The 25,601-nt window shown below is 46.4% G+C and overlaps 2 protein-coding genes across 6 annotated transcripts in view; one reads left to right on the top strand and one right to left on the bottom strand.

The window, feature by feature from the left end:
- Window positions 1-25,601, bottom strand: part of LOC134226558 (sodium-dependent transporter bedraggled-like) — an 822,794-nt gene that overhangs the window by 395,119 nt on the left and 402,074 nt on the right. The gene's annotated exons all lie outside the window — the stretch shown is intronic.
- LOC134226548 (sodium-dependent transporter bedraggled-like) overlaps window positions 1-25,601 on the top strand; it is a 49,192-nt gene that overhangs the window by 5,617 nt on the left and 17,974 nt on the right. The window contains 1 exon segment of the mRNA XM_062707394.1: window positions 9,901-11,111. Coding sequence (XP_062563378.1) covers window positions 9,901-11,111 — 1,211 coding nt within the window.

Here is a 25,601-nt window from a genome sequence, read left to right as displayed (position 1 = left end):
GTTAAACGTTTAGGCTTCTCGTTCTTGGGTAATCTCAATATTTTTCTCATTTTCAGATAGTATGCTGTTGACCTTATCAACCGATTGAAATCTGAGAAACGTTTAATGTCGGGCAGGTCGACCAAGTTTTCTTCGTGCAAGGTACAGCACAATGAACCCGCAGACAAATCGAGAATTACCTCAGAATGGCAACTCACCATTTCAGTGGGTGACAATTCCACCGGTGCATCAGTTGGCCACTCACTGCTATCTTTGAGCAGAAAATCCGGACCCTTTAGCCATTCCTTCACACTTTCAAACTTACAAGACTTCGTTGCTAAGTCGGCGACATTCAACTGCGATGGTATCCAATGCCATAAATCGACACCATGACCGTTTTCCTTGATCTTCATTACGCGCGAGCCAATATATGCCGTCAGCTTTTGACCAGTATTCATCCAACTCAAGCAAATTTTGGAATCCGTCCAGAAAAATGTCTTCGTCACTTCTATATCAAGTTCTTCTTGAAGTACTTTCATCATCTGGCTTGCAAGAAGACAGCCTTGAAGCTCCAAACGTGGCACAGTTGACGACTTCAGGGGAGCAACTCTCGACTTTGCATAGACCAAGGCCACATGCGAATTACCTTCCCGACGATGAACCATGTAAATCGCACAAGCGAAGGCCTTGTCACTCGCGTCAGAGAAAGCATGCAGTTCGGCATTGGAAAACGATGGTAGCTCAGGGAAATAGTACCTTGAGACACGAACTTCTTTCAGCTTCGCAGTTTCACGCAACCACTCATTCCATCTCGAAGCCAAACCATCTGGAATCTCATCGTCCCAGCCTATCTGCAGACGCCATAGTTCCTGGAAAATTATCTTCAACTGTATTGTGATTGGGCTAAGCAGACACAACGGATCGAAGATGCCCATCATGAACTTTAATAACTGTCGTTTTGTAGGAATACTCTCGCCGGTTCGGAAACATTCAATTAGCTTTGGGAATTCCAACGAAAACACGAACTCATCAGAACGAAGGTCCCAAACTATGCCAAGCACACTAGTGGTAGCTGTATCATTCTCAGCGATCGATTCTCTATCCAGTGAATTCAGGATCACTTCAGAGTTTGACAAAAATTTGGTTAGCTTAAGTTCGCCGTGCTTATGTACCTTGATGACACGCTGAACAAGTTCAACAGCGTCCTCCTCGGTGTCCGCGCAATCAAAAAAGTCGTCCACATAGTGTTGCTTCAAAACGGCTCGTTCCACGCCGGGAAACACTTCTTCCAACTCCAACGCCATGGAAGGAGAGGACACAGCTCCGAAAATCATCACCATCATTACATACACGTCGGGTGGCATGGAGCGATCCATGCCTCGGAAAAAGAAACGCTGGGAGTCCTGATCCACTCGACGAATAAGGATCTGGTGGAACATTTCCTTTATGTCTGCTACAAAGGCGAACTTCTTCCTTCGTGCACGCATCAGAACCGCAATCAATGGAGGAACGAAGTCGGGGCCCTTCAGCAACAGATCGTTGAGAGAGAAACCGTGGGATTTTGCTTTGGCATCCATAACCAGTCGAAATTTCCCGGCGGTTTCCACGCTGAAGTGTGGCAGGTACCAGGTGTTTGAAGTTTCATGAAGTTCATCAGGTTCCAGCTTCCGAGCGTATCCTTTTTCGATGCAGTCTTCTATTTTGCTACAGTACTTTGCAGCGAAATCAGGATTTGAGTCCATTTTCTTTTCCATGACTTGGAGTCGCCTGAGGGCTTGCGGCTTGCTGTCCGGGAACGTAAAGTTATTATATTTATAGATTTGTCCCACTTCGAAGCGCTCTCCGCGGCGCATAATTGTACGGTTCATGATATCAATGGCGCGTTGATCCTCGTCTGATATCTTCGGCAGTTGCCCAATGATTCCGAAGTTTTCCACTTTGTACATCTGCTTGATTAACTCCGTTAGCTCGATGTCATCGTCCTCAGAGCATAGAAACGCATGATTGTCAGAATCTCCAGCTCCGTTGGGTTCGATTACGCCATGTATAGTCCAGCCCAAGTGACAACGTGTCAACTGCAGTCCATCCAGTGAATATTGAACTGTTTTCAATGGCACAATCAAGCCTGCGTTGTTCGAACCGATTAGCATGCAGGGGCGAGCGTTTTGAACCGCGTTCAGCTTATCCTCATCGAGCATTGGATATCGCTTCTTCACCTTCGCAACGTCGAATTTCACTATGGGTAGATCGAGGTTCTTCACAGTGTGGATGCAACTGGCTTTAAACCACTTTGCTTGTTCCGACGGCCCAGAGATGTTGAATGACAGTATCATTGAATGCTCCTCCTTATGCGAAATGCCGTTCGTCCATCGGTAGTTTACTGTGGAAGTCCGTCCATGTAATCCAATTCGTGTCGCAACATCTGCATCCATCATAGACAACGATGAACCTTCGTCGAACAGGGCAAACACTTCTTCGATGCCATTTGGACCACAAACTTTGACTTTGGCAACACGAAGCAGTGTATTGACGTTCTTGCCATTTATGTTACACACGTTCGACGCTACATCCGACCGGCTGGGCCTGTTATTCCTAGAAACATCGTCGCTATGGACCAGGTCGTGGTGATTTTTGTTGCAAATTGAACATTTTTTATCGGATTTGCAATTTCTCCTAGCGTGATCCGATAACAGGCAGACGTAACAAACTTTGCACGATTTGGCAGTAGAACGACGTTGTGCAACCGAAAGTTTACGGAATTGCTCACATTTTTCTAGACTAGAATGCGAACTTACCGAGCACAGTGGACACTTCTTTTCTGCTACTTCTTCGCGACTGTTGACGTTGAAGACGACCTGTCTCGGCTTCACCTGGTTATTCGGCTTCTTGGCTCCAAACACGGGGTTGATGCTGGCTAGTTGATTGTCCATCTCATCCTCCAACCAGCGGACGAAAGTGTTGAAATCCACCACGACGTCTTCTTTTATTAGCGCTGCCTTGTGTCGAATCCACATCTGCTTGCTGAAAACAGGTAATTTTTCAGCCAGATGCGAAATGAGTTCAGGGTTCAACAGGTAGTTATCTGCCTTAACATTATGCATCGCAATTTTTGTACCGACCACCGCATTGTAGAAGGCTCGGAATGATTCGATACTTCCTTCTTTGATGGCATCCAAATTTCTAAGCGCTTCCAACCGATTGGCTACAACCCATTCTGTGCGCCCGAAGTTCGATTTCAACATCCTTATAACTTGATCGACATTATCCGGGGACGACAGCAATGGCTCCACGGTCGTGCGTGCTTTTCCATGCAGTGCTTTGTTTAGCCTCCTCAGGTTATCACGATTCGAAAGATGGAACTCCTCAGTGGACGTTTTGAACTCATTTTCAAAAATTGCCCAGTCCATGACATCGCCCGAGAACACCGGCAAATCTTTCACGTTTCGGCCTTGCAACGCCTTGAATGCTTCACACAGTATCGTATTTGTACCAGGTTCGACTGCAGGAACTCCATTCGCAGCAGGTTCACCGAACAATGGCCTAGCTACGGGGTTCACTATTTTATTTCGCTGTGCACCTAATTGGGGTTCAATGTTCGTGCTGCTCACGTTGACATTTTCGGTTTCAGCAATCCATTCAGCAACGCGGCTGAAAGCACTGGTGTACGCACTTGACCTGCTGCTAATACTCGAATCGTAATTTGAACCACTTCTTATTTCCTCTTTTTTCATCTCACGCTCACGTTTTCGTTTCAAGAACTCTGCTTTTCTCTGCTCCGTTTTTAACGTCAAATCTTGTTGAATTCGAAGCGCAGCTAGTTGTTGTTCAGCCAGGATAGTGTCTCGTTCTATTGAAGCCTTCAGTTCCTCTTCTTCGATCTGCTCTTCCAATAACAGTGCCTTCAGTTGGCTATCGACTTTGCTGGATCGTGAAGATCGGCTTGCATTCGAATGTCGAACAGAAAGATCAGCACCAAGCGATGCACGGGAACCAGTAACAGGGTTGTTCACCGTAACATTTTTGAAAGAGGGCACTGACAATTCAATTCGCTGATTTGACTCACCTTGCTGATTAACCGGTGTACGAAACATTGTAGATTGACTTGGAAGTCCTATGAGGAAATTGTCCAATCGCTTCGGTGGTATGCCTCTATTTTCTCGTGTAGAGCGGCGCAACTGTGGTTCCATATAAACTGGCAGTTGGCTTTCGAAGGACCAAAATGTAAGCTACTTCCTGGTAGCGAAACGCGGGGACAGTGCTCACCTGCGGGAGAAGGACCAAAATGTAAGCTACTTCCTGGTAGCGAAACGCGGGGACAGTGCTCACCTGCGGGAGAAGGACCAAAATGTAAGCTACTTCCTGGTAGCGAAACGCGGGGACAGTGCTCACCTGCGGGAGAAGGACCAAAATGTAAGCTACTTCCTGGTAGCGAAACGCGGGGACAGTGCTCACCTGTTGCATTAAGCCTATTCCGCTGATGAAGGGACGGTCCACACCACAGGGTATCAAATTGGGCCAATCACTTTTTCGTTTTATTGTTATAGATTAAATACTAGTTTTAAACTTACTAATCATTTATTTAATTTTAGCAGATTTCAATTTTATTGATAGAAAAATGTTTTTACACGTGCGTCTTACACAGCAGAAAGATGTGGAGTGAGTGAAAAATTCAAATTGAAAAAAAAAACGCCTACTTCGACGCACCACGTTTGCCTACCGCGATGTACCACACTCGCCTACTTCGATGTGCGCTTAGGTCGTCATGGTAACAACGGTCGCATCGTGGCATTCACCATACCCGAGCAAAAGTGGTTGTACTGCTGACAGGGTTGGTAACATCAACCTTTTTCTTGAGAGGTACCCCTTCGAACTTTTGCATTAATTGAGGTACCTCCTCTTGAAAGTAAGCTTCCAACCCTCTAGAAATAATAATTCCGTGCCCTATGAAGGGAGGCTTCCGAGCCTCTCGGAAGGAGTTTCTGAATCTCTTGAAAGTAGGCTCCCGCAGCTCTCGATAAGAGGCGTCTGGGCCTTTTTTAGATAGGCTTTTGAGCCTCTTGAATAACGGCTTTCTGGCCACTTAAAAGGAGGCTTTTTTTGCATCTTGAAAGGACGCTTCTGAGCCTGTTGAAAGTATGCTTCCAAGCCTCTTGAAAAAAAAATCTGAGCTTCTTGAATTGAGGCTTTCAAAGGTCTTGAAAAGAGGTTTCCGATTCACTTGAAAGTAGGCTTTCGAGCCTATGAAAAAAAGGCTTCCAAATCTCTTGAAAGGAGGCTTCCGGGCCTCTTGAAAGGAGGCTTCCGGGCCTCTTGAAAGGAGGCTTCCGGGCCTCTTGGAAGGAGGCTTCCGGGCCTCTTGAAAGGAGGCTTCCGGGCCTCTTGTAAGGAGGCTTCCGGGCCTCTTGAAAGGAGGCTTCCGGGCCTCTTGAAAGGAGGCTTCCGGGCCTCTTGAAAGGAGGCTTCCGGGCCTCTTGAAAGGAGGCTTCCGGGCCTCTTGAAAGGAGGCTTCCGGGCCTCTTGAAAGGAGCCTCTTGAAAGGCGGCTTCCGGGCATTTTGAAAGGAGGCTTCCTGGCCTCTTGAAGGGAGGCTTCCTGGCCTCTTGAAAGGAGGCTTCCGGGCCTCTTGAAAGGAGGCTTCCGGGCCTCTTGAAAGGAGGCTTCCGGGCCTCTTGAAAGGAGGCTTCCGGGCCTCTTGAAAGGAGGCTTCCGGGCCTCTTGAAAGGAGGCTTCCGGGCCTCTTGAAAGGATGCTTCTGGGCCTCTTGAAAGGAGGCTTCTGGGCCTCTTGAAAGGAGGCTTCTGGGCCTCTTGAAAGGAGGTTTCTGGACCTCTTGAAAGGATGCCTCTGGGCCTCTTGAAAGGAGGCTTCTAGGCCTCTTGAAAGGAGGCTTCTGGGCCTCTTGAAAGGAGGCTTCTGGGCCTCTTGAAAGGAGGCTTCTGGGCCTCTTGAAAGGAGGCTTCTGGGCCTCTTGAAAGGAGGCTTCTGGGCCTCTTGAAAGGAGGCTTCTGGGCCTCTTGAAAGGAGGCTTCTGGGCCTCTTGAAAGGAGGCTTCTGGGCCTCTTGAAAGGAGGCTTCTGGGCCTCTTGAAAGGAGGCTTCTGGGCCTCTTGAAAGGAGGCTTCTGGGCCTCTTGAAAGGAGGCTTCTGGGCCTCTTGAAAGGAGGCTTCTCGGCCTCTTGAAAGGAGGCTTCCGAACCTCTTGAAAGGAGGCTTCCGAGCCTCTTGAAAGGAGGCTTCCGAGCCTCTTGAAAGGAGGCTTCCGAGCCTCTTGAAAGGAGGCTTCCGAGCCTCTTGAAAGGAGGCTTCCGAGCCTCTTGAAAGGAGGCTTCCTAGGCCTCTTGAAAGGAGGCTTCGAGCTCTTGAAAGGAGGCTTCTGAGCCTCTTGAAAGGAGGCTTCTGAGGCCTCTTGAAAGGAGGCTTGAGCCTCTTGGAAGGAGGCTTCTGAGCCTCTTGAAAGGAGGCTTCTGAGCCTCTTGAAAGGAGGCTTCCGAGCCTCTTGAAAGGAGGCTGAGCCTCTTGAAAGGAGGCTTCCAGCCTCTTGAAAGGAGGCTTCTGAGCCTCTTGAAAGGAGGCTCTGAGCCTCTTGAAAGGAGGCTCTGAGCCTCTTGAAGGAGGCTTCCGGGCCTCTTGAAGGAGGCTTCTGAGCCTCTTGAAAGGAGGCTTCCAGGCCTCTTGAAGGAGGCTTCTGAGGCCTCTTGAAAGGAGGCTTCCTGAGCCCTCTTGAAAGGAGGCTCTGGCCTCTTGAAAGGAGGCTTCCGAGCCTCTTGAAAGGAGGCTTCCGGGCCTCTTGAAAGGAGGCTTCTGAGCCTCTTGAAAGGAGGCTTCCTGAGCCTCTTGAAAGGAGGCTTCCGAGCCTCTTGAAAGGAGGCTTCTGAGCCTCTTGAAAGGAGGCTTCCAGGCCTCTTGAAAGGAGGCTTCGAGCCTCTTGAAAGGAGGCTTCCAGGCCTCTTGCAAGGAGGCTTCTGAGCCTCTTGCAAGGTGGCTCTGAGCCTCTTGCAAGGAGGCTTCCGAGCCTCTTGCAAGGTGGCTTCCGAGCCTCTTGCAGGGTGGCTTCCAGCCTCTTGCAAGGAGGCAGCCTCTTGCAAGGAGCCTCTTGCAAGGAGGCTTCCTGAGCCTCTTGCAAGGAGGCTTCCAGGCCTCTTGCAAGGAGGCTTCTGAGCCTCTTAAAAGGAGGCTTCCAGGCCTCTTGAGAGGAGGCTCTGAACCTCTTGAAGGAGGCTTCCGGGCCTCTTGAAAGGAGGCTTCCGGGCCTCTTGAAAGGAGGCTTCGGGCCTCTTGAAAGGAGGCCTGGCCTCTTGAAAGGAGGCTTCCGGGCCTCTTGAAAGGAGGCTTCGGGCCTCTTGAAAGGAGGCTTCTGGCCTCTTGAAGGAGGCTTCCTGGGCCTCTTGAAAGGAGGCTTCTGGCCTCTTGAAAGGAGGCTTCCGGGCCTCTTGAAAGGAGGCTTCCGGGCCTCTTGAAAAAAAGCTTCCGAGGCCTCTTGAGGCTTGCAAGCCTCTTGAAAGGAGGCTTCCAGGCTTCTTGAAAGGATGCTTCCAGGCCTCTTGAAAGGAGGCTTCCGGGCATCTTGAAAGGAGGCTTCCGGGCCTCTTGAAAGGAGGCTTCCAAGCCTCTTGAAAGGAGGCTTCCAGGCCTCTTGAAAGGAGGCTTCCGAGCCTCTTGAAAGGAGGCTTCCGAGCCTCTTGAAAGGAGGCTTCCGAGCCTCTTGAAAGGAGGCTTCCGAGCCTCTTGCAAGGAGGCTTCCGAGCCTCTTGCAAGGAGGCTTCCGAGCCTCTTGCAAGGAGGCTTCCGAGCCTCTTGCAAGGTGGCTTCCGAGCCTCTTGCAAGGAGGCTTCCGAGCCTCTTGCAAGGTGGCTTCCGAGCCTCTTGCAAGGTGGCTTCCGAGCCTCTTGCAAGGAGGCTTCCAAGCCTCTTGCAAGGTGGCTTCCGAGCCTCTTGCAAGGAGGCTTCCGAGCCTCTTGCAAGGAGGCTTCCGAGCCTCTTGCAAGGAGGCTTCCGAGCCACTTAAAAGGAGGCTTCCGAGCCTCTTGAGAGGAGGCTTCCGAACCTCTTGAAAGGAGGCTTCCGGGCCTCTTGAAAGGAGGCTTCCGGGCCTCTTGAAAGGAGGCTTCCGGGCCTCTTGAAAGGAGGCTTCCGGGCCTCTTGAAAGGAGGCTTCCGGGCCTCTTGAAAGGAGGCTTCCGGGCCTCTTGAAAGGAGGCTTCCGGGCCTCTTGAAAGGAGGCTTCCGGGCCTCTTGAAAGGAGGCTTCCGGGCCTCTTGAAAGGAGGCTTCCGGGCCTCTTGAAAGGAGGCTTCCGGGCCTCTTGAAAGGAGGCTTCCGGGCCTCTTGAGAGGATGCTTCCGAGCCTCTTGAAAGGAGGCTTCCGAGCCTCATGTAATTTTTTTATAATACGCACTGTAATTTTTTTTATAAAGTCGTATGGAGTGAATTTGACATCAATATCCGTTGAACCACCCTCAGCAGATTCGTCCAAGTACTAACTTATGAGGTGAAAGCTCATTTTTATTGTGTGACAAGCAAATTAAGAGAAAAACGCCCAAAATGCTGAGCACCACTGCCTTAGAGAATCCTTCTGGAATTTCGTCAGGAATTTCTTTGGAAACACATTTCAAATTTACTTTGAAAATCTCTTCAGTAAGTCATCTAGATTTTCCTAAAATAATTTTCGATGGAATTCCTAAAAAAATTCGAAGTTAAGTAATTCCTAAAGAAATTTCTGAAGAAAATATTAAATATTAAAATATTTATTAAATATTAAATACAGGGTTTGCAGAAATCGCTCTCAATAGATAACGAACAACGATAAAAGAGAGGCAAAAATTGTTCCGAATTATAACAAGCCATGATAACAAATTTATCAAACTTGTATACAAGTGCGAAAAACAGAATCGGGTAGGCAGTCCCCACAGAAAAATGGTGGTTCTCGCTTTGTTTTTGCTCCTTTCGTGTTGGTTACTGCACAGCTGTGTAGAACAAGTTGAAATGCACCATCAGAGCCAGTGCTCCTCACATTTGGAGCTTTCTAAAAGAAATTTATCATGGGGTACACCATCTCGAATCAGTTCTCTATCATGACAGCCTGCGAAAAAAAATTCTCGCGCTATGCTACATATCGTATATGTATACAGAGATGATAAGTGAGAGACTTGCTCTTTCACTTTAGGATTCAATCCCTGATTAAATAGGGGAAAAGACGGCTTTGGCAGGTTTTGTTTTGATTATTGGCAGGGGGTTTTTGTCGACCGAATTTTATGAAATTTGGCCACAGTATTCTTTGATATGCAAATAATGTTTAGGCCAAATTTGAGCATAATCAGTCATAAAAAACCCCCCTGACAATAATAGAACAAAACCTGCCAAAGCCGTCATTCCCCCTATTAAAAATTGATTTTCATTTTTTCAGAACCATTTTGGCGTACCTATATATCCAAAAAAAAACTATTAAATTTGGTGGGTAATGTACCCCAGCTAGCTCCACCAATGAAGAATAACCCACCCCTTCCATCGCTTTTTAAAATAAGTCGGGCAAAGTTACAGTAGACACGTAGGTATGGTATAGCTATCCATGAAACAGAAAAAAAAACAGAAATTGTAACTCGTTAATTTGGTCGATATTTTGGGTGCATCAGAGTGTGTAATAAAGCGCATGCCACCACCACGTGGAATCGCGCTGGATCGATACTCTGACCCGGAAACGATTGCTCCTGAACCAGTAGTCGAAAATCGTTACATTGAACTTGACTCATGGCCCCCGGTGGCACGCCACTCTGCTCTCAATGGCGCTGTTCAGTTACAACATGTTTGTGATCTCATCCAAGGACTTCCCGTCTTTGTTTGAGTAAGCTAATTTCCATGCCGACCGGCACCAATCAGGGAGCAAGTAAGATTTTTCATACATTTCTTTCTTTTTATTCCATTCTACAGGCCCCACTCAAGGCCAAGCGACGATGGCTCAAGGCGCGGTGGCGGTGACGTAACGAGTCTGGCCATCGGAACGGAATCGACGATGACGGCAGCCAACACCGGTACCAATGCGGCCACCACTCGGAACGGGTCGCTCCACTCAACGGCGATTACCATCGGGAACCACGCAACAGTGGACGACGATTCCGACTCTTCGGATGACGATGAATCGGTTCCGGAAATGGACCGAAATGGACGACCGAAACCGCAGTGGCCGCATATGCTGTCCCGGGCGATGGCGTGCAGCTTCTGTACGCTCGGGTTGTTTAACATGTCCCGGTTCGCCATCTTCAGTATTCACTTCGGTGCGAATTTCATCGTGCAGTTTCTGATATTTTCGTTCCTGTTCGGAATTCCGATGCTGTGGCTGCAGATGGTGCTCGGTTCGAGGGTGCGGGGTGGACCGGTGACGATGTGGCGAATCAGCCCGATCTGCAAGGGCATCGGGATAGCACTGATCCTGGCGCAAGGATTAATTTCACTCTACTCGGCCATCTCACTCAGCTGGGTGCTAGTCTACTTCCGGGATTCGTTGGTATCCCGAAGCGAAAAATACCGGTGGCAGGAGATATTCGAAATGTATAGAGGACCTGGAAATCAATCGTTCCGGCTGTCGGATACGGTTGCGGATTACTTCAATGGCGTTGTGCTTCAGAGGCATCAACTTGGTCCGGGGGTTCGCGGGACCAACGGCATCGGAGCGGTGCGTTTCCAATTGGCATTCAATTTGGCCATCTTGTGGACTTTTGTGTTTGTGGTGTTGTGCAAAGGAATTCGTTCGTTCGGAAAGATAGTGATTGGAGTGTTTAGTTGTGGCTTCGTCGGTCTAATAGCCGTTACCTCGAAATTTCTTTCGATGGTTAATTACGACAGTATAAAAAATGTGTTTCCCGCTACAGATTGGGCGGATTTCTTTATCAACTCCAAGAGTTGGATGAGTGCAGCACAGGAAACATTTCTGACGTGGGGTCTGTTAGGAGTTTCGGTGTATTCTATTAGCTGCCGAACCAATCGAAAGGGTGGCTCGAGGAGGAGTAAACGCGAGCTGCGACGAGATGCCTTGCTGGTTGTGGTAGTGACCCTCACCGGGCTGATGCTGGCTGCCGCTTTTGGAAGTGCTTGCGTGCAGATTTTGAATAATCGAGGATATTACTACTTTCCCGGATCGTATGGTAAGTGTTTAAGTATGATTATTATGGAAATGTGTGTTAGCGAATCACCTAAGCAACCTTTACAAAATACAAATCGAATGAAAAAAAAAAATTCGTCGTTGATACAGGTACATGAGGGCCTGTATTTTTTAAGTGTTCCACTTCAACAATAAAACTCAATAAAACTTCAATAAAACCGGCGGTAATGTTGGCCCTGGATGTAACATTGGCTCATCACGCAAATTAATCAATATTCCTGCGATAATACGTCGATTTGTAGGGAGATCAAAACCACTGCTTCTTTAAAAAAGTGTATCAAACATATTTCTGCTTCATTACGCTAGATTTATACACTTCTTCAACTATTAAAAGCAATTCTCTTGCGTGAAAAATCACTTTGACTCGGTTTCTTAGCAGCCATGTTTCGTTGATTTATGCAGGCAGGCTGTGCTGGAGTTTTTTCTTTTGCCCAATAAAAGCGTTTTCTGAATGGACATACCTGCTTTCACACATCAGATGAATGGATAACAACCACACTATGTCAGCTATCATTTTTATTTCACAATTTCCATGAGTATGGCGATATGATTACCCAAAACTTTTTTGGACAATACTGGGGGCACCCGTAGCCAAATGGTGGCATGCGCTTTCGATTTGTACGATTTGTAGCACTACGTTAGTATAGGTGAAACTATAAAATCAAAACATTCATACCAATAACCCGTACTGGAGAAATTAACTGAAAGCTGCGGATAGAATATCTGATGCTTGCAATAAGGTTGCTAAGAATCTTTGTAAAAACATGCTAATCCCAGGGTGGCCACCGAACCGGGTAAAACGGGAAAAGCGGGAAAAAAAGGGAAATTGAAGTCACCGGGAAAAAAGCGGGAAAACCGGGAATTCAGGACATGTACCGGGAAAAAATAAATTTTCGTCAAGTTACATTCAAAACTCTTCATATTTATTATTTATTGTTTGTCACTCTGTCGCATTCTAACTGAATTATTTGATTTCAGTATATGGTATGTGAGAGGTACAAAAAATAAATAGACCTTTTTCCTAATCCAATTTGTATTGCCACTAGCTCATTTTGATATAAATTTCGATTGACATCTTCTTCTTCTATATACATAAAAATGAATTTCTGTCTGTTTGAATCTTATAGGCTCGGAAACTACTGAACCGAACGGCGTGAACATTTTATATGCAGAGGTTTTTGGGGCCGGGGAAGGTTCTTAAGATGGTTCGAGACCCCTCCCTGCTTAGGGAATGGGGCCTCCATACAAATGCAGCAAACATTTCTGCATAACTCGAGAACTAATCAGAGAATAAATCAAATTTAGGCGAAACGAAGTTCGTCGGGTCTGCAAGTATATCATAAATATTCAGTTCAATCAAAGTTAATTGCTTATTTTCCCGGTATTAGGCCACCCGACTTTTTTTAACCTTTTAACCAACTAAGCTACGAAGGACCTCCTGTTTGGCCATTATAGAAATGGACACTACACGATCGGCGATCGGCGTAAAAATTTGAATTCAGGGATTTTTGGGGCCAGGGAAGGTTCTAATAATGGGTTCGAGACACCTACTCGCTCTAAGAGGGGGGCTCCCGTATAAATAAAACGCAAACGTCTGCCTAACTCTAGAATTATTCGAGCAAATGGAACTAAAATTGACATGTCGAAGTTTTTGACGACAAGAAATGTTTCTACGATGGTTCAAGTCCCCTCCCGCTCTAGAAGGGGGCTCCCATACTATTGAAACACACATTTCTGCATAACTTTTTAATAAAAAAAAATCGATTTTATTTGAAAGGATAGAACTAGAAATAAGAACGTCAAATTTTAGAAATTTTAAATGTAATATTGATTAAATTACGAATGCCTAGAATTACCCAAAATGTTGATAAATATATTTTTGAAAGCAAAGTAATGATTTTGTTCGGAAATAAAGATTAGGGTCGTCAGATTAAGCTGTGTTCAAATTAGTTCTTGTGTTCTAATTTTGTGCTTTTGAAAAAAAGTAATACCAATAACTATGATGTGGTTATATACTGCTTTACTGTCACTGCTATAGTCTGAATAAGATCAAATAGAGAACTGAACATTGAAAATAGTTCTGCTGTACTATAAGATACTATACGTTTGTACTGCTTTGTGTGATCATTATGCACTAAGAAATAAGAATAAAACTAAACTGGCATGCAATGTCTATTGGTTCAGTCAGAAACTTACGAAAGTTTTGCAACCAATAAAAGAATAGAAACTTTGTAATAAGGTGCTTATGTGGTATTGTGGTGATTAAATGCCGATAGATACTACCATTACATGACCACGAAGCGCACAATTTAAGTGTGTCTGTTGATTAGAGCATTTTGCATTACTCGTTGTTGGTAATTATATGTATTTATTTCAAAAGTTCGTTACAAATTATCAGTCGCTTCGATATAAAACTGGCCTCCGGTTTGGACAAAAAATAAAACACCCAATCAAAGCTTTAAAAGTCTTTCCTTGTTTTTTTTTGTTAAATAAAAACCGGGAAAAATTGACAAAAATTATCGGGAAAAGCGGGAAAAAACCGGGAATTTGATAATCGAATTTCAGTGGCCACCCTAATCCACTCAGAGTTTAATTTTAATTCGCAAATTACATAAAGGTAAACTTGACCATTGTCAACCCACAACAAGCCTCTAGTAATGCTTCATGTATGGTAGGGTTCTAAAATTTATCCTTAACGATCATTTAAGTACCCTCGTCATGTAGTTTGTGAATGGGCCCTCATGATGCTTTTCTCGAATCGCGATACAATCGCTTTCTTTCGCCGTACATACCAAAAATAATTACCTACCTTACGGCTTCCACAAACCCGATTCAAGCATCAACCTTTCATAATTCGATACACCATTTTCTTCAAAATTTTGCAAATACATAAATGATCCAATTAGTATATAAATATTTAGTTTATTAAAAATTTAGTTAATAATTCGTACCAATCGTGCAAACATTTTTTTTATATAATCATAAAAAGATGCAATGGATCCCTGTCCATGGATAAGGGGCTTGACGTTGATATTTCAAGTGTCTTAAAATGATTTTTATTTTATTTTTATTTTTGTTGTTTAATAGAGTGCTTTTTTCAAACAAAGGTTAAGTTCAACACTAAATTAAAAAATTAAGATATTTTTGCATTTTTATATCTCCTTCACAAGAATATCGTTATTTTAATGGTAATGGTTTGAAAATAAGCTCCGTAGAGAAACTTTTATCACATCTTACTTAAATAAGGTCAACAGTTATACCAAACACTTGAGGTACCATGCCTCCAAGTTAACTAATGGTTAATGTCGCACGATCTAACAACAACTGCCTATTGGTAAATTTGGAGGTGCCGGCAGGGCTCAGTAGGGGTCTAACTAACATAACTCTAATACTAACAAGACCCTGAAACAAACGCTTATCCAAATAGCATACATCTATTTATACTTGTAGTAGTAGCTAACAATAATTCATTTTGTACCCGTATAGCTGAAGTAGAATTTTAGTAGTGAAAAGTAGAATTTGTAGATTTACTAATTTGGCATTGGAGATAGTGAATGTATCTATTATATCTTCTCGATAATCTTTTTATTTTAGTTTTATTTTAGTCTCTCTAGCTGCATGGATCAACGCAAAAAAACTGTTTCTCTCTTCCTGCTATTAGGTTAGTTAGAAAAATTAGCGGATATATAGGGGACATGACTTAGTGTTTCTCGTATTAAGACAAATTCGCTGACCTTTACCTTATAATAAAATAAATGACCGATAGTAAAATAAATGACTGAAATTTAATGATATCAAATAAATAATAAAAACGAAAATAAATACATGACCATCGGTGGACAGAATGACAAGAGACAGAGTTCTGTTTAGAATAGTTAATTGAGACCATTGCACTCACAAGATAGAGAATAACTAGTACCACTATTATTGCTACAAGACTAATAACTTGACCACTTACGGAAATGAGGATAGACCATATGATGCGTTCATCCACTATTATATTGAATATTGTATACCCTGAATCTGAATAACTGAATTTTAGACCTCATTATTTTAATAAATAATAAAGGTTTGAATATTAGAAAAGGGAATAGAACTTGACCAAAAAAGCAATTACGGAACAACTGGACAGAAATTTTGTATAATGATCACTATTAGACTACTGAAACTTTAACATATGACATTACTGTGACTGATAGGATACAATTAACTCGACGACGTATTGACAAACATCCGATACTCAACCGTGTTAAAATAAGGGAAGCTCTTCAATGTGTCCATTTATTACAATAGTACTTAAATTAATCTATTTTGAAACTACCCTACCAGAATGATATCATTACATCTTTATTCGAAATGGCAACAGTACCACCCGTTGTCAACATAGACTACTATTAGGTATTGAATGTCGGCTCCAAGTAACTAATAATTAAATTTACATGTTAACTACTTATTCAGAAAACATCTATGTACATGTTGAGCTTCCATTATTTGTTCGGTTTATAATTGACAGACTGTAGATAGAAAGAATAATGTATCGGTATGATCACAATACAAACCCAGGCCGCAGTGACCTAGTGAGCAACATAGCTTGAGTCGTCTGCTAGTATTGTGTATCACATGGAAAGCCCAGCCGAGATACCAGTCTATTAAGACTACAACTGGTCAACTCTCGAAAAAAAAAAAAAAAAGAATCATCAAAAGATACAATGGATCGTATGTTTCATTAGATAAACTTTCAACATCATTTCATGTGAATAATTTCAAGTCCAATTACTTGACAAATACCTTCATCATAATTTAGATTAATTATTGCTTGCGAAGTATTTTGATCTGTAATATGATACTGAAAAAGTATTATTTCAACTCGGGAAGTTGAAACACGTGAGAGTTTTGAGAGGATTCACAACAGCTGATCGATATAGAGAAGAGTGGAATCAAACGGACGTACCAATCATGAAACTTCAACGCCGGCACGGCATCGTTGGAAACAAGCATCCAATCATTGTATTTATGAACGATGACGTAATAAAATCAGATAGTATAGGCAGAGTTCTAAGGGGCGATTCAAATATGACGTCCACTACTTTTTGAAATTTCTAGACCCCCTCCCCCTCTGACACGCTTTTTTGTATACCTGGTATATGTACTGTCACAAAATCTTATTGAATCCAATTGAACTGTACATCCTATTTCAGAAGCACATCGAGCGGTCTTCCGATTGGTGCTGGCATCTTGACAATTGCTTCAATCTTCGATGGATCTGGGCATATAAACCTTTTTCATAAGATATGGTCCAGATACTTTATTTCACGCTGCAATATGCTGCATTTATCTTCTCGAAGATGGAAACCGTATTCTTCCAAGCGATTGAAAAGTGTTTCAAGACGCTTATGATGGTCTAACTCAGCGGTTATCAACCTGGGGTACATGTACCCCTGGGGGTACCTTCGCCGGGCAAAAAAGCGTAATGGCAGGATGAATTTTAATCAAAACCTGGAAGGCTCCTTTCAAGTGACCCGGAAGCCTAATTATAAGAGGTTCGGAAACTTTCTTTCAAAAGGTCCGGTAGCCTTCTTTTAAGCTTTTTCTTTAAACTTTTTTTTTCTTTTCTCCTTCTTTTGAAAGAACGGAAGGGTCTTTTCAAGAGGCTCGGAGGCTCCTATCAACATGCTCGAAAGCCTCCTCGGAAACCTACTTTCAAGAGACTCGGATGCTTGCTTTCAAGAGGCCGGAAGCCTCCTTTCAAGAGGCCCGGAAGTCTCCTTTCAAGAAGTTATGAAGCCTCCTTTATAGAAGCCCATAAACCTCCTTTCAAGAAGCTCGAAAGCCTCTTTTCAAGAGATTCGGAAGCATCCTATCAAGAGGCCCGGAAGCCTTCTTTTAAGCTTATTTCTTTAAACTCATTTCAAGAGGTTCGTAAACTCTCATTTCAAGTGGTTCGGAAGCCTCCTTTCAAGAGGCTCGGAAACCCTCCCTCAATGAGGCTCGGAATTATTTTTCCAAGACGCTTGGAAACATACTTTCAAGTGGCTCATAGGCGTCCTTTCAAGATGCTCAGAAGCCTCCTTTCAAGGTGGCTTTACAGCCAGGCATGTAAAATGTCATCTGCATGTCATTTGATTAATTTGTTAATAACTTTCTTCAGAAGTAAAATTCACATCATAATTTTAGATGTACTCATAAAGCTTGAGTAGGGCTATATTTTTGTTCAAGGGTACATTGCTCTAAATCAGCGGTTCTCAACCTGGGGTACATGTACCCCCGGTGAGTACCTTCGCTGGCCCTAGGGGGTACCTCGGACAAAAATGCGTAATGGCGGACATATTACAATTTCAATCAAAATTCATTGATAAAGTTTTGATAATTGTGTATTTTCTATTTCAAAAATTTATATTGCAGGGGAAAAGACGGCTTTGGCAGGTTTTGTTCTATTATTGGCAGGGGGGTTTTTGTCGACCAAATTTTATGAAATTTGGCCACAATATTCTTTGATATGCAAATAATGTTTAGGCCAAATTTGAGCATAATCAGTCATAAAAACCCCCCTGACAATAATAGAACAAAACCTGCCAAAGCCGTCATTCCCCCTACATAATAAGTAATGCGATCAATAAATCCCAATTGACACAACCAGCACAATGTATGAAGGGCTGCGGAACAAAAGATCAAACGAACAAAACGTCGAATGAACAAAATGATTTTTTTTTTTCACTGAAACTCGGTTGCTTCGTTGCAAGAGGATTGGAAGCACCCTTTTACGCCTCTCGGAAGCCTTCTTCCAAGCAGCTCGAAGGCTTTCTTTCAAGAGGCTCGGAAGCCTCCTTTCAAGAGGTTCGGAAGCCTCCTTTCAAGAGGTTCGGAAACCTTCTTTCAAGAGGTTCGGAAACCTCCTTTCAAGAGGCTCGGAAGCCTCCTCTCAAGAGGCTCGGAAGCCTCCTCTCAAGAGGCTCGGAAGCCTCCTCTCAAAAGGCTCGGAAGCCTCCTCTCAAGAGGCTCGGAAGCCTCCTCTCAAGAGGCTCGGAAGCCTCCTTTCAAGAGGCTTGGCTCAAGAGGCCTCCTCTCAAGAGGCCTGAAGCCTCCTCTCAAGAGGCCCCGGAAGCCTCCTCTCAAGAGGCCTCAGGCCTCCTCTCAAGAGGCCTCGAGCCCTCCTCAAGAGGCCTCAAGCCTCCTCTCAAGAGGCCTCAAGCCTCTCCTCAAGAGGCCTGGAAGCCTCCTCAAGAGGCCTGGAAGCCCTCCTCAAGAGGCCTCGGAAGCCTCCTCTCAAGAGGCCAGGAAGACCTCCTCAAGAGGCCTGGAAGACTCCTCTCAAGAGGCTCAGAAGCCTCCTCAAGAGGCCTCGGAAGCCTCCTCTCAAGAGGCCTGAAGCCTCCTCCTCAAGAGGCCTCGGGAAGCCTCCTCTCCAAGAGGCCTGAAGCCTCCTCTCCAAGAGGCTCCGGAAGCCTCCTCTCAAGAGGCCTCAAGCCTCCTCTCAAGAGGCCTGGAAGCCTCCTCACAAGAGGCCCGGAAGCCTCCTCTCAAAGGCCTGGAAGCCTCCTCTCAAGAGGCTCAGGCCTCCTCTCAAGAGGCTCGGAAGTCTCCTCTCAAGAGGCCTGGAAGCCTCCTCCCAAGAGGCCTGAAGCCTCCTCCTCAAGAGGCCTCAAGCCTCCTCCTCAAGAGACTCGAGGCCTCCTCTCAAGAGGCCTGGAAGCCTCCTCCTCAAGAGGCCTGGAAGCCTCCTCCAAGAGGCTCAGGCCTCCTCTCAAGAGGCCTGAAGCCTCCTCTCAAGAGGCCTCAAGGCCTCCTCAAGAGGCACGGAAGCCTCCTCCAAGAGCCCTCAAGCCTCCTCCTCAAGAGGCCCGAAGCCTCCTCCAAGAGGCCTGGAAGCCTCCTCTCAAGAGGCCTCGGAAGCCTCCTCCTCAAGAGGCCTGGAAGCCTCCTCTCAAGAGGCCTGAAGCCTCCTCCAAGAGGCCTGGAAGCCTCCTCTCAAGAGGCCTGGAAGCCTCCTCAAGAGGCTCGGAAGCCCTCCTCAAGAGGCCTCAGGCCTCCTCTCAAGAGGCCTGAAGCCTCCTCTCAAGAGGCCTGGAAGCCTCCTCTCAAGAGGCCTCAAGCCTCCTCAAGAGGCCTGGGAAGCCTCCTCAAGAGGCCTGAAGCCTCCTCCTCAAGAGGCCTGGAAGCCTCCTCTCAAGAGGCCTGAAGCCCTCCTCAAGAGGCTCGGAAGCCTCCTCTCAAGAGGCTCGGAAGCCTCCTCTCAAGAGGCTCGGAAGCCTCCTCTCAAGAGGCTCGGAAGCCTCCTCTCAAGAGGCTCGGAAGCCTCCTCTCAAGAGGCCCCGAAGCCTCTTTCCAAGAGGACTCGGAAGCCGCTTTTCAGGAGGTTCGGAAGCCTCCTTTCAAGTGGTTAGGTTGCCTTCTTTCAAGAGGCTCGTAAGCCTGCTTTCAAGAGGCTTGGAAGTCTACTTTCAAGTGGTTCGGAAGCCTTCTTTCAAGAGCAGCCTCCTCTCAAGAGGCTCGAAAGCCTCCTCTCAAGAGGCTCGGAAGCCTCCTCACAAGAGGCTCGGAAGCCTCCTCTCAAGAGGCTCGGAAGCCTCCTCTCAAAAGGCTCGGAAGCTTCCTCTCAAGAGGCTCGGAAGCCTCCTCTCAAGAGGCTCGGAAGCCTCCTCTCAAGAGGCTCGGAAGCCTCCTCTTAAGAGGCTCGGAAGCCTCCTCTCAAGAGGCCTGGAAGCCTCCTCTCAAGAGGCCTGGAAGCCTCCTCCTCAAGAGGCTCGGAAGCCTCCTCTCTCAAGAGGCCTCAGAAGCCTCCTCCTCAAGAGGCCTCAGGAAGCCTCCTCCTCAAGAGGCTCGGAAGCCTCCTCCTCAAGAGGCCTCAAGCCTCCTCTCAAGAGGCCTCGGAAGCCTCCTCTCAAGAGGCTCAGAAGCCTCCTCCTCAAGAGGCCTCAGCCCTCCTCCTCAAGAGGCTCAGGCCTCCTCTCAAGAGGCCTGGAAGCCTCCTCCTCAAGAGGCCTGGAAGCCTCCTCCAAGAGGCCTGGAAGCCTCCTCTCAAGAGGCCCAGGCCTCCTCTCAAGAGGCCTGGAAGCCTCCTCTCAAGAGGCCTCGGAAGCCTCCTCTCCAAGAGGCCCGGATGCCTTCTCCTCAAGAGGCTCAGAAGCCTCCTCTCAAGAGGCCTCAGGCCTCCTCCTCAAGAGGCCCTGGAAGCCTCCTCTCAAGAGGCCTGGAAGCCCTCCTCAAGAGGCCTCGAAGCCTCCTCTCAAGAGGCCTCGGAAGCCTCCTCTCAAGAGGCCTCAAGCCTCCTCCTCAAGAGGCCTCAAGCCTCCTCCTCAAGAGGCCTGAAGCCTCCTCAAGAGGCCTGAAGCCTCCTCCTCAAGAGGCCTGGAAGCCTCCTCTCAAGAGGCTCGAGCCTCCTCCTCAAGAGGCCTGAAGCCTCCTCTCAAGAGGCCTGGAAGCCTCCTCTCAAGAGGCCTCAGGAAGCCTCCTCTCAAGAGGCTCCAGCCTCCTCTCAAGAGGCCTGGAAGCCTCCTCTCAAGAGGCTCTCAAGCCTCCTCCTCAAGAGGCCTGAAGCCTCCTCCTCCAAGAGGCCTGGAAGCCTCCTCCAAGAGGCCCGGAAGCCTCCTCCCAAGAGGCTCAGCCTCCTCCCAAGAGGCCTGGAAGCCTCCTCCAAGAGGCCTGGAAGCCTCCTCTCAAGAGGCCTCAGCCTCCTCCTCAAGAGGCTCAAGCCTCCTCTCAAGAGGCCTCGAAGCCCTCCTCTCAAGAGGCCTGAAGCCTCCTCTCAAGAGGCTCCTGGAAGCCTCCTCCTCAAGAGGCCTCAGGCCTCCTCTCAAGAGGCTCGAAGCCTCCTCAAGAGGCCTGGAAGCCTCCTCTCAAGAGGCCTGAAGCCTCCTCTCAAGAGGCCTGGAAGCCTCCTCTCAAGAGGCCTCAGAGCCTCCTCTCAAGAGGCCTGGAAGCCTCCTCTCAAGAGGCTCAGGCCTCCTCTCCAGAGGCCTGGAAGCCTCCTCTCAAGAGGCACGGAAGCCTCCTCTCAAGAGCCTCGTAAGCCTCCTCTCAAGAGGCCTCAGGCCTCCTCTCAAGAGGCCTGGAAAGCCTCCTCTCAAGAGGCCTGAAGCCTCCTCTCAAGAGGCCTCAAGCCTCCTCCTCAAGAGGCCTCAGGCCTCCTCTCAAGAGGCCTGGAAGCCTCCTCTCAAGAGGCTCTGAAGCCTCCTCTCAAGAGGCCTGGAAGCCTCCTCAAGAGGCCTGAAGCCTCCTCTCAAGAGCCCCGGAAGCCTCCTCTCAAGAGGCTCGGAAGCCTCCTCTCAAGAGGCTCGGAAGCCTCCTCTCAAGAGGCTCGGAAGCCTCCTCTCAAGAGGCTCGGAAGCCTCCTCTCAAGAGGCTCGGAAGCCTCCTCTCAAGAGACCCCGAAGCTTCTTTCCAAGAGGACTCGGAAGCCGCTTTTCAAGAGGTTCGGAAGCCTTCTTTCAAGTGGTTAGGTTGCCTTCTTTCAAGAGGCTCGTAAGCCTGCTTTCAAGAGGCTTGGAAGTCTACTTTCAACTGGTTCGGAAGCCTTCTTTCAAGAGCAGCCTCCTCTCAAGAGGCTCGGAAGCCTCGCTTCAAGAAACTCAGAATTCTTCTTATAATAGGCTTGGAAGCAAACTATCAAGAGGCTCAGAAGCGTTCTTTCAAGATGCAACGGTAGCTTCCTTTTAAGTGGCTCGAAAACCGCCTTCAAGAGGCTCGGAAGCCTCTCTACAAGAGGCTCAGAAGCCTCTAATAAAGAGGCGCGGAAGCCTACTCTAAAGGGACTCAAAAGCTTGAAGGAGCTTCCCTTCGAAAGGGCTCGGAATTATGTTTTCAAGAGGATTGGAAGCCTACTTACGGGAGGGGGTACCTCAAATCATGCAAAAGTTCGAAGGGGTACCTCTCAAGAAAATAACGATCGGACATTGTCGAGAAAGATTGAAACACGTTATATTCTGACGAACGATTCAATAGTAATAAGTTTTATTTATTCTTAGGAGTACACGGTAAAACAGAGTAAGTCAATTGTTCACACATATAACACGTTATGTCAATAAAAACACTCAATACCCCACGTCAATTACTTACTCCTAGCATGTCACGCAGCTTAAAATAACGCAATCGCGCAAGGCCTTTTGTCATTAAATCGGCAACCTGATTATCAGTTTGCAGATATTTCAACCGAACACGTCCTTGTTGTATAAGCTCTCGCACGAAGAAATGTTGAATTTCAATATGTTTCATTCTTTTATGCTTTCGGGGTTCAACAGTAACCGAAATGCACGACTGATTATCTTCATTAATCGTAACAGGCTTCGGAACTGTCACACCAATAGACGCCAATAGATTGACATAACGCCATCAATTCAGCTTCCGTACTTGATAGTGCCACCGACGACTGCTCTCGCGTTGCCCATGTAACCGTGGAACCATGTAATTTAATGACGAAGCCAGAAACGGATCGCCGATCGTTGGGATCGTTTCCCCAGTCAGCATCTGTAAACGCTTCCAACACTTCTGCTGCCTTGTCACACCCATACATTAGCTTGACGTCACTAGTACCCCTCAAGTATCTAAGGATTCGCTTGAGATGTACCCAGTGTTTTTCACTTTCTCCGCATTGAAATCCAGCAAAATAGTTGACCGCCGCACAGATGTCCGGTCGTGAGGTGACCATCAGGTACATCAAACAGCCAACCAGCTCACGGTACGGCTTGTCCGTGAATAACTCCGGGTTTTTCTCCTTTTCAAGTCGAAGATTTGGATCCATGGGAATGGCCGACGCCTTGCAGTTTTCCATCCCAAATCGCTCCAGAACGCTTGAAACATAAGCTCGTTGATCGATCGTCATGATTCGCTTGTTCCGATCCCGACAAACGTTCAATCCAAGGAAACTCTTTATTTCGTTCAGGTCCTTCATCTCGAACTCAGCTGACAACTGTTTCTTGATTTTCTCGATAGCCTCATCCGAATTGCTCATTAGCATAATGTCGTCAACGTAAATAACTACATACGTCACGACTCCTTTCGATGATCAATAGTAGAGGCAAAAATCATGTTCACTACGCTTGTATCCAAGATTGACAATAAATTCGTGGAACCGCTGATTCCAGTTCCTGGACGCCTGCTTCAGGCCGTAAATGGCTTTATTTAACTTGCAAACCAGATCCTTCCCCTTCTCAAAGCCTGCTGGTTGTCGCATGAATATCTCCTCTTGCAAGCCACCGTTGAGAAACGCACACTTGACATCCATTTGATGGATACTCCAGTCTTCGTGATTCGCCAATGCTAACAAGATCCTCAGCGTTGACATTTTTGCAACCGGCGAGTACGTTTCGGTGAAATCGAAACCCGGTCTCTGCGTGAAACCGCGAGCAACCAGCCTTGCTTTGTATCTTTCAACGATACCTTCACTGTTTTTCTTCATTTTGAACACCCATTTATTGTCAATAACATTCTTCCCAGCAGGACGATCAACTAATGTCCATGTTTTGTTCTTCTCAAGCGATCTAAGTTCTTCTTTAATGGCTTCCTCCCAAGAAGGCCAATCACTTCTCTTCTTCAGCACACTGATATCCGCCGGAATGTTATCGACAAATTCTTCGGCACATATTAACGCATTTGCCCAAAAGTACACGCGGCGCTCCCCAAAGGAAACGACGCACCGCGTTTTTTGCTGCCCGTATACTCGATTCTTATGGGGAGATAACATTGCGGCGTTTCCTAGGGTGCGGTTGTTCCTTTCGAATGTGGAACGCCGCGTGGAATCTTGTGCAAATGCGCTTTTGGAAACATTACAACAGCCGCGCGGTGTATCGTATTGACAGCACCCTACAATAGTGCAAATACCGACACATCCATGTCATAGTCTTTCTGCCAAGCAGGAGGGTTTACTACTCTTCCACTTCTTCGTGCTGACACAGTGTCGCAAGGTGCACTCGATGATTCGCCTTCGCCTTCGACTGCATCATCAGCTTCTTCACTTTCAGTCACACTTTCACACTCAGAAAAATAGTCTTCTGAATCACACTCTTGTCCGCAATTGTCACTAACAGTTTCTGGCTTATCTTTTTGCTCAATAATAACACATTTTTCGGGGGCAGTCGATTGATCAGTCTTGGACTCACACACACAGTTTGGAACTAACACTTCGTTAAAAACAATGTCCCGAGAAACAAACACTCTTCTTCCATTCCAAACTCTGTATCCTCCAGGTGCATATCCAACGAACACGACTTTTTCGCTCTTTGAGTCAAGTTTCTTCCGTAACTGTTTCGGTATGTGGGCGAAACACTCGCTACCGAAAACACGCAGGTTGGAAACGTCCGGCTTTTTACCATACCATGCCTCGTAAGGCGTCATGTTTCCAGACACTGCTACACTCGGACTGCGATTTAGTACATACACCGCTGTGTACAGCGCTTCTCCCCAGAATTGCTTCCCAACACCGCTTGCTAGTAACATCGCACGCACTTTTTCAACCACTGTTCGATTGAGCCTTTCACTCACACCGTTTTGTTCAGGTGTGTAAGCAGCGGTGGTCTCCAAACGTATTCCCTTGTTCTTGCAAAAAGCTCTCACTGCACGACCAGTATATTCTCCCCCATTGTCACACCTGAATCGAGAGATTTTCGTACCAAAATGCGCCCTAGCCATCGCTTCGTACTCCTTCAGCCGCTCAAGTACCTCGGCTTTCGACCGCATTAAGTACACAACCGCCATATGTGTAAAGTCATCCGTGAAGGATATAAAATATCGAAAACCATCCCATGATCTCGGTGTGATAGGCCCACACACATCACTGTGGATGATTTCTAATGGTCGACTAGTACGTTTTTCTGTGCGACACTGGTACGGTCCGCGGGTCTGTTTGCCAATTACACATGACTCACAAAGGATTTTCAAATTACACTGATTAACACTGTCAACATTCATCCCTTCCACCATGTTGCTTTTCAGTAGCTTTCTTAGATTATGTTCTCCTAAATGCCCAAACCGGTGGTGCCACAGTTCCAATTTTTGACTGACTTTGTCAACCATTGCATTAGAGTCATAATTACGTTTGCACTCGAAATCCATACTGTAAAGCTGTCCGTGCTGCCTTCCCGTTGCAACGACTTCTCCTTCACTTTCGACCGTGATGCAGCCCTCAAAGAAGATAACTCTCTTACCCGTGGACTCAAGTCGACGCAATGACAACAAATTGAACGACAATTCGGGAATGTAAAGCACATCGTCCATGTTTATATTGATCACTTTACCTTCCACTACGGATAATGCAGTAACTCGACCTTTCTTGTGAGCAAAAAGATTCACGCCAGTTTTTGCGGTTTGCACTGTCACTGGTTTATCGAGCTTTTCCAGACATTCAAATAAACTTTTCTCGTTGCACATATGATCCGATGCTCCGCCATCCAGGAACCACTTTGCACCAACCGCCATACTCGAAGCAGCAACGGACAAATCCGCCGCAACAAACGCCACCGATTTTGACACCGCATTTGCCTTC

Source organism: Armigeres subalbatus, chromosome 3, assembly GCF_024139115.2.
Source record: "Armigeres subalbatus isolate Guangzhou_Male chromosome 3, GZ_Asu_2, whole genome shotgun sequence".
Classification (NCBI taxonomy): domain Eukaryota; kingdom Metazoa; phylum Arthropoda; class Insecta; order Diptera; family Culicidae; genus Armigeres; species Armigeres subalbatus.
This window is presented reverse-complemented; position numbering and strand designations above follow the sequence as displayed.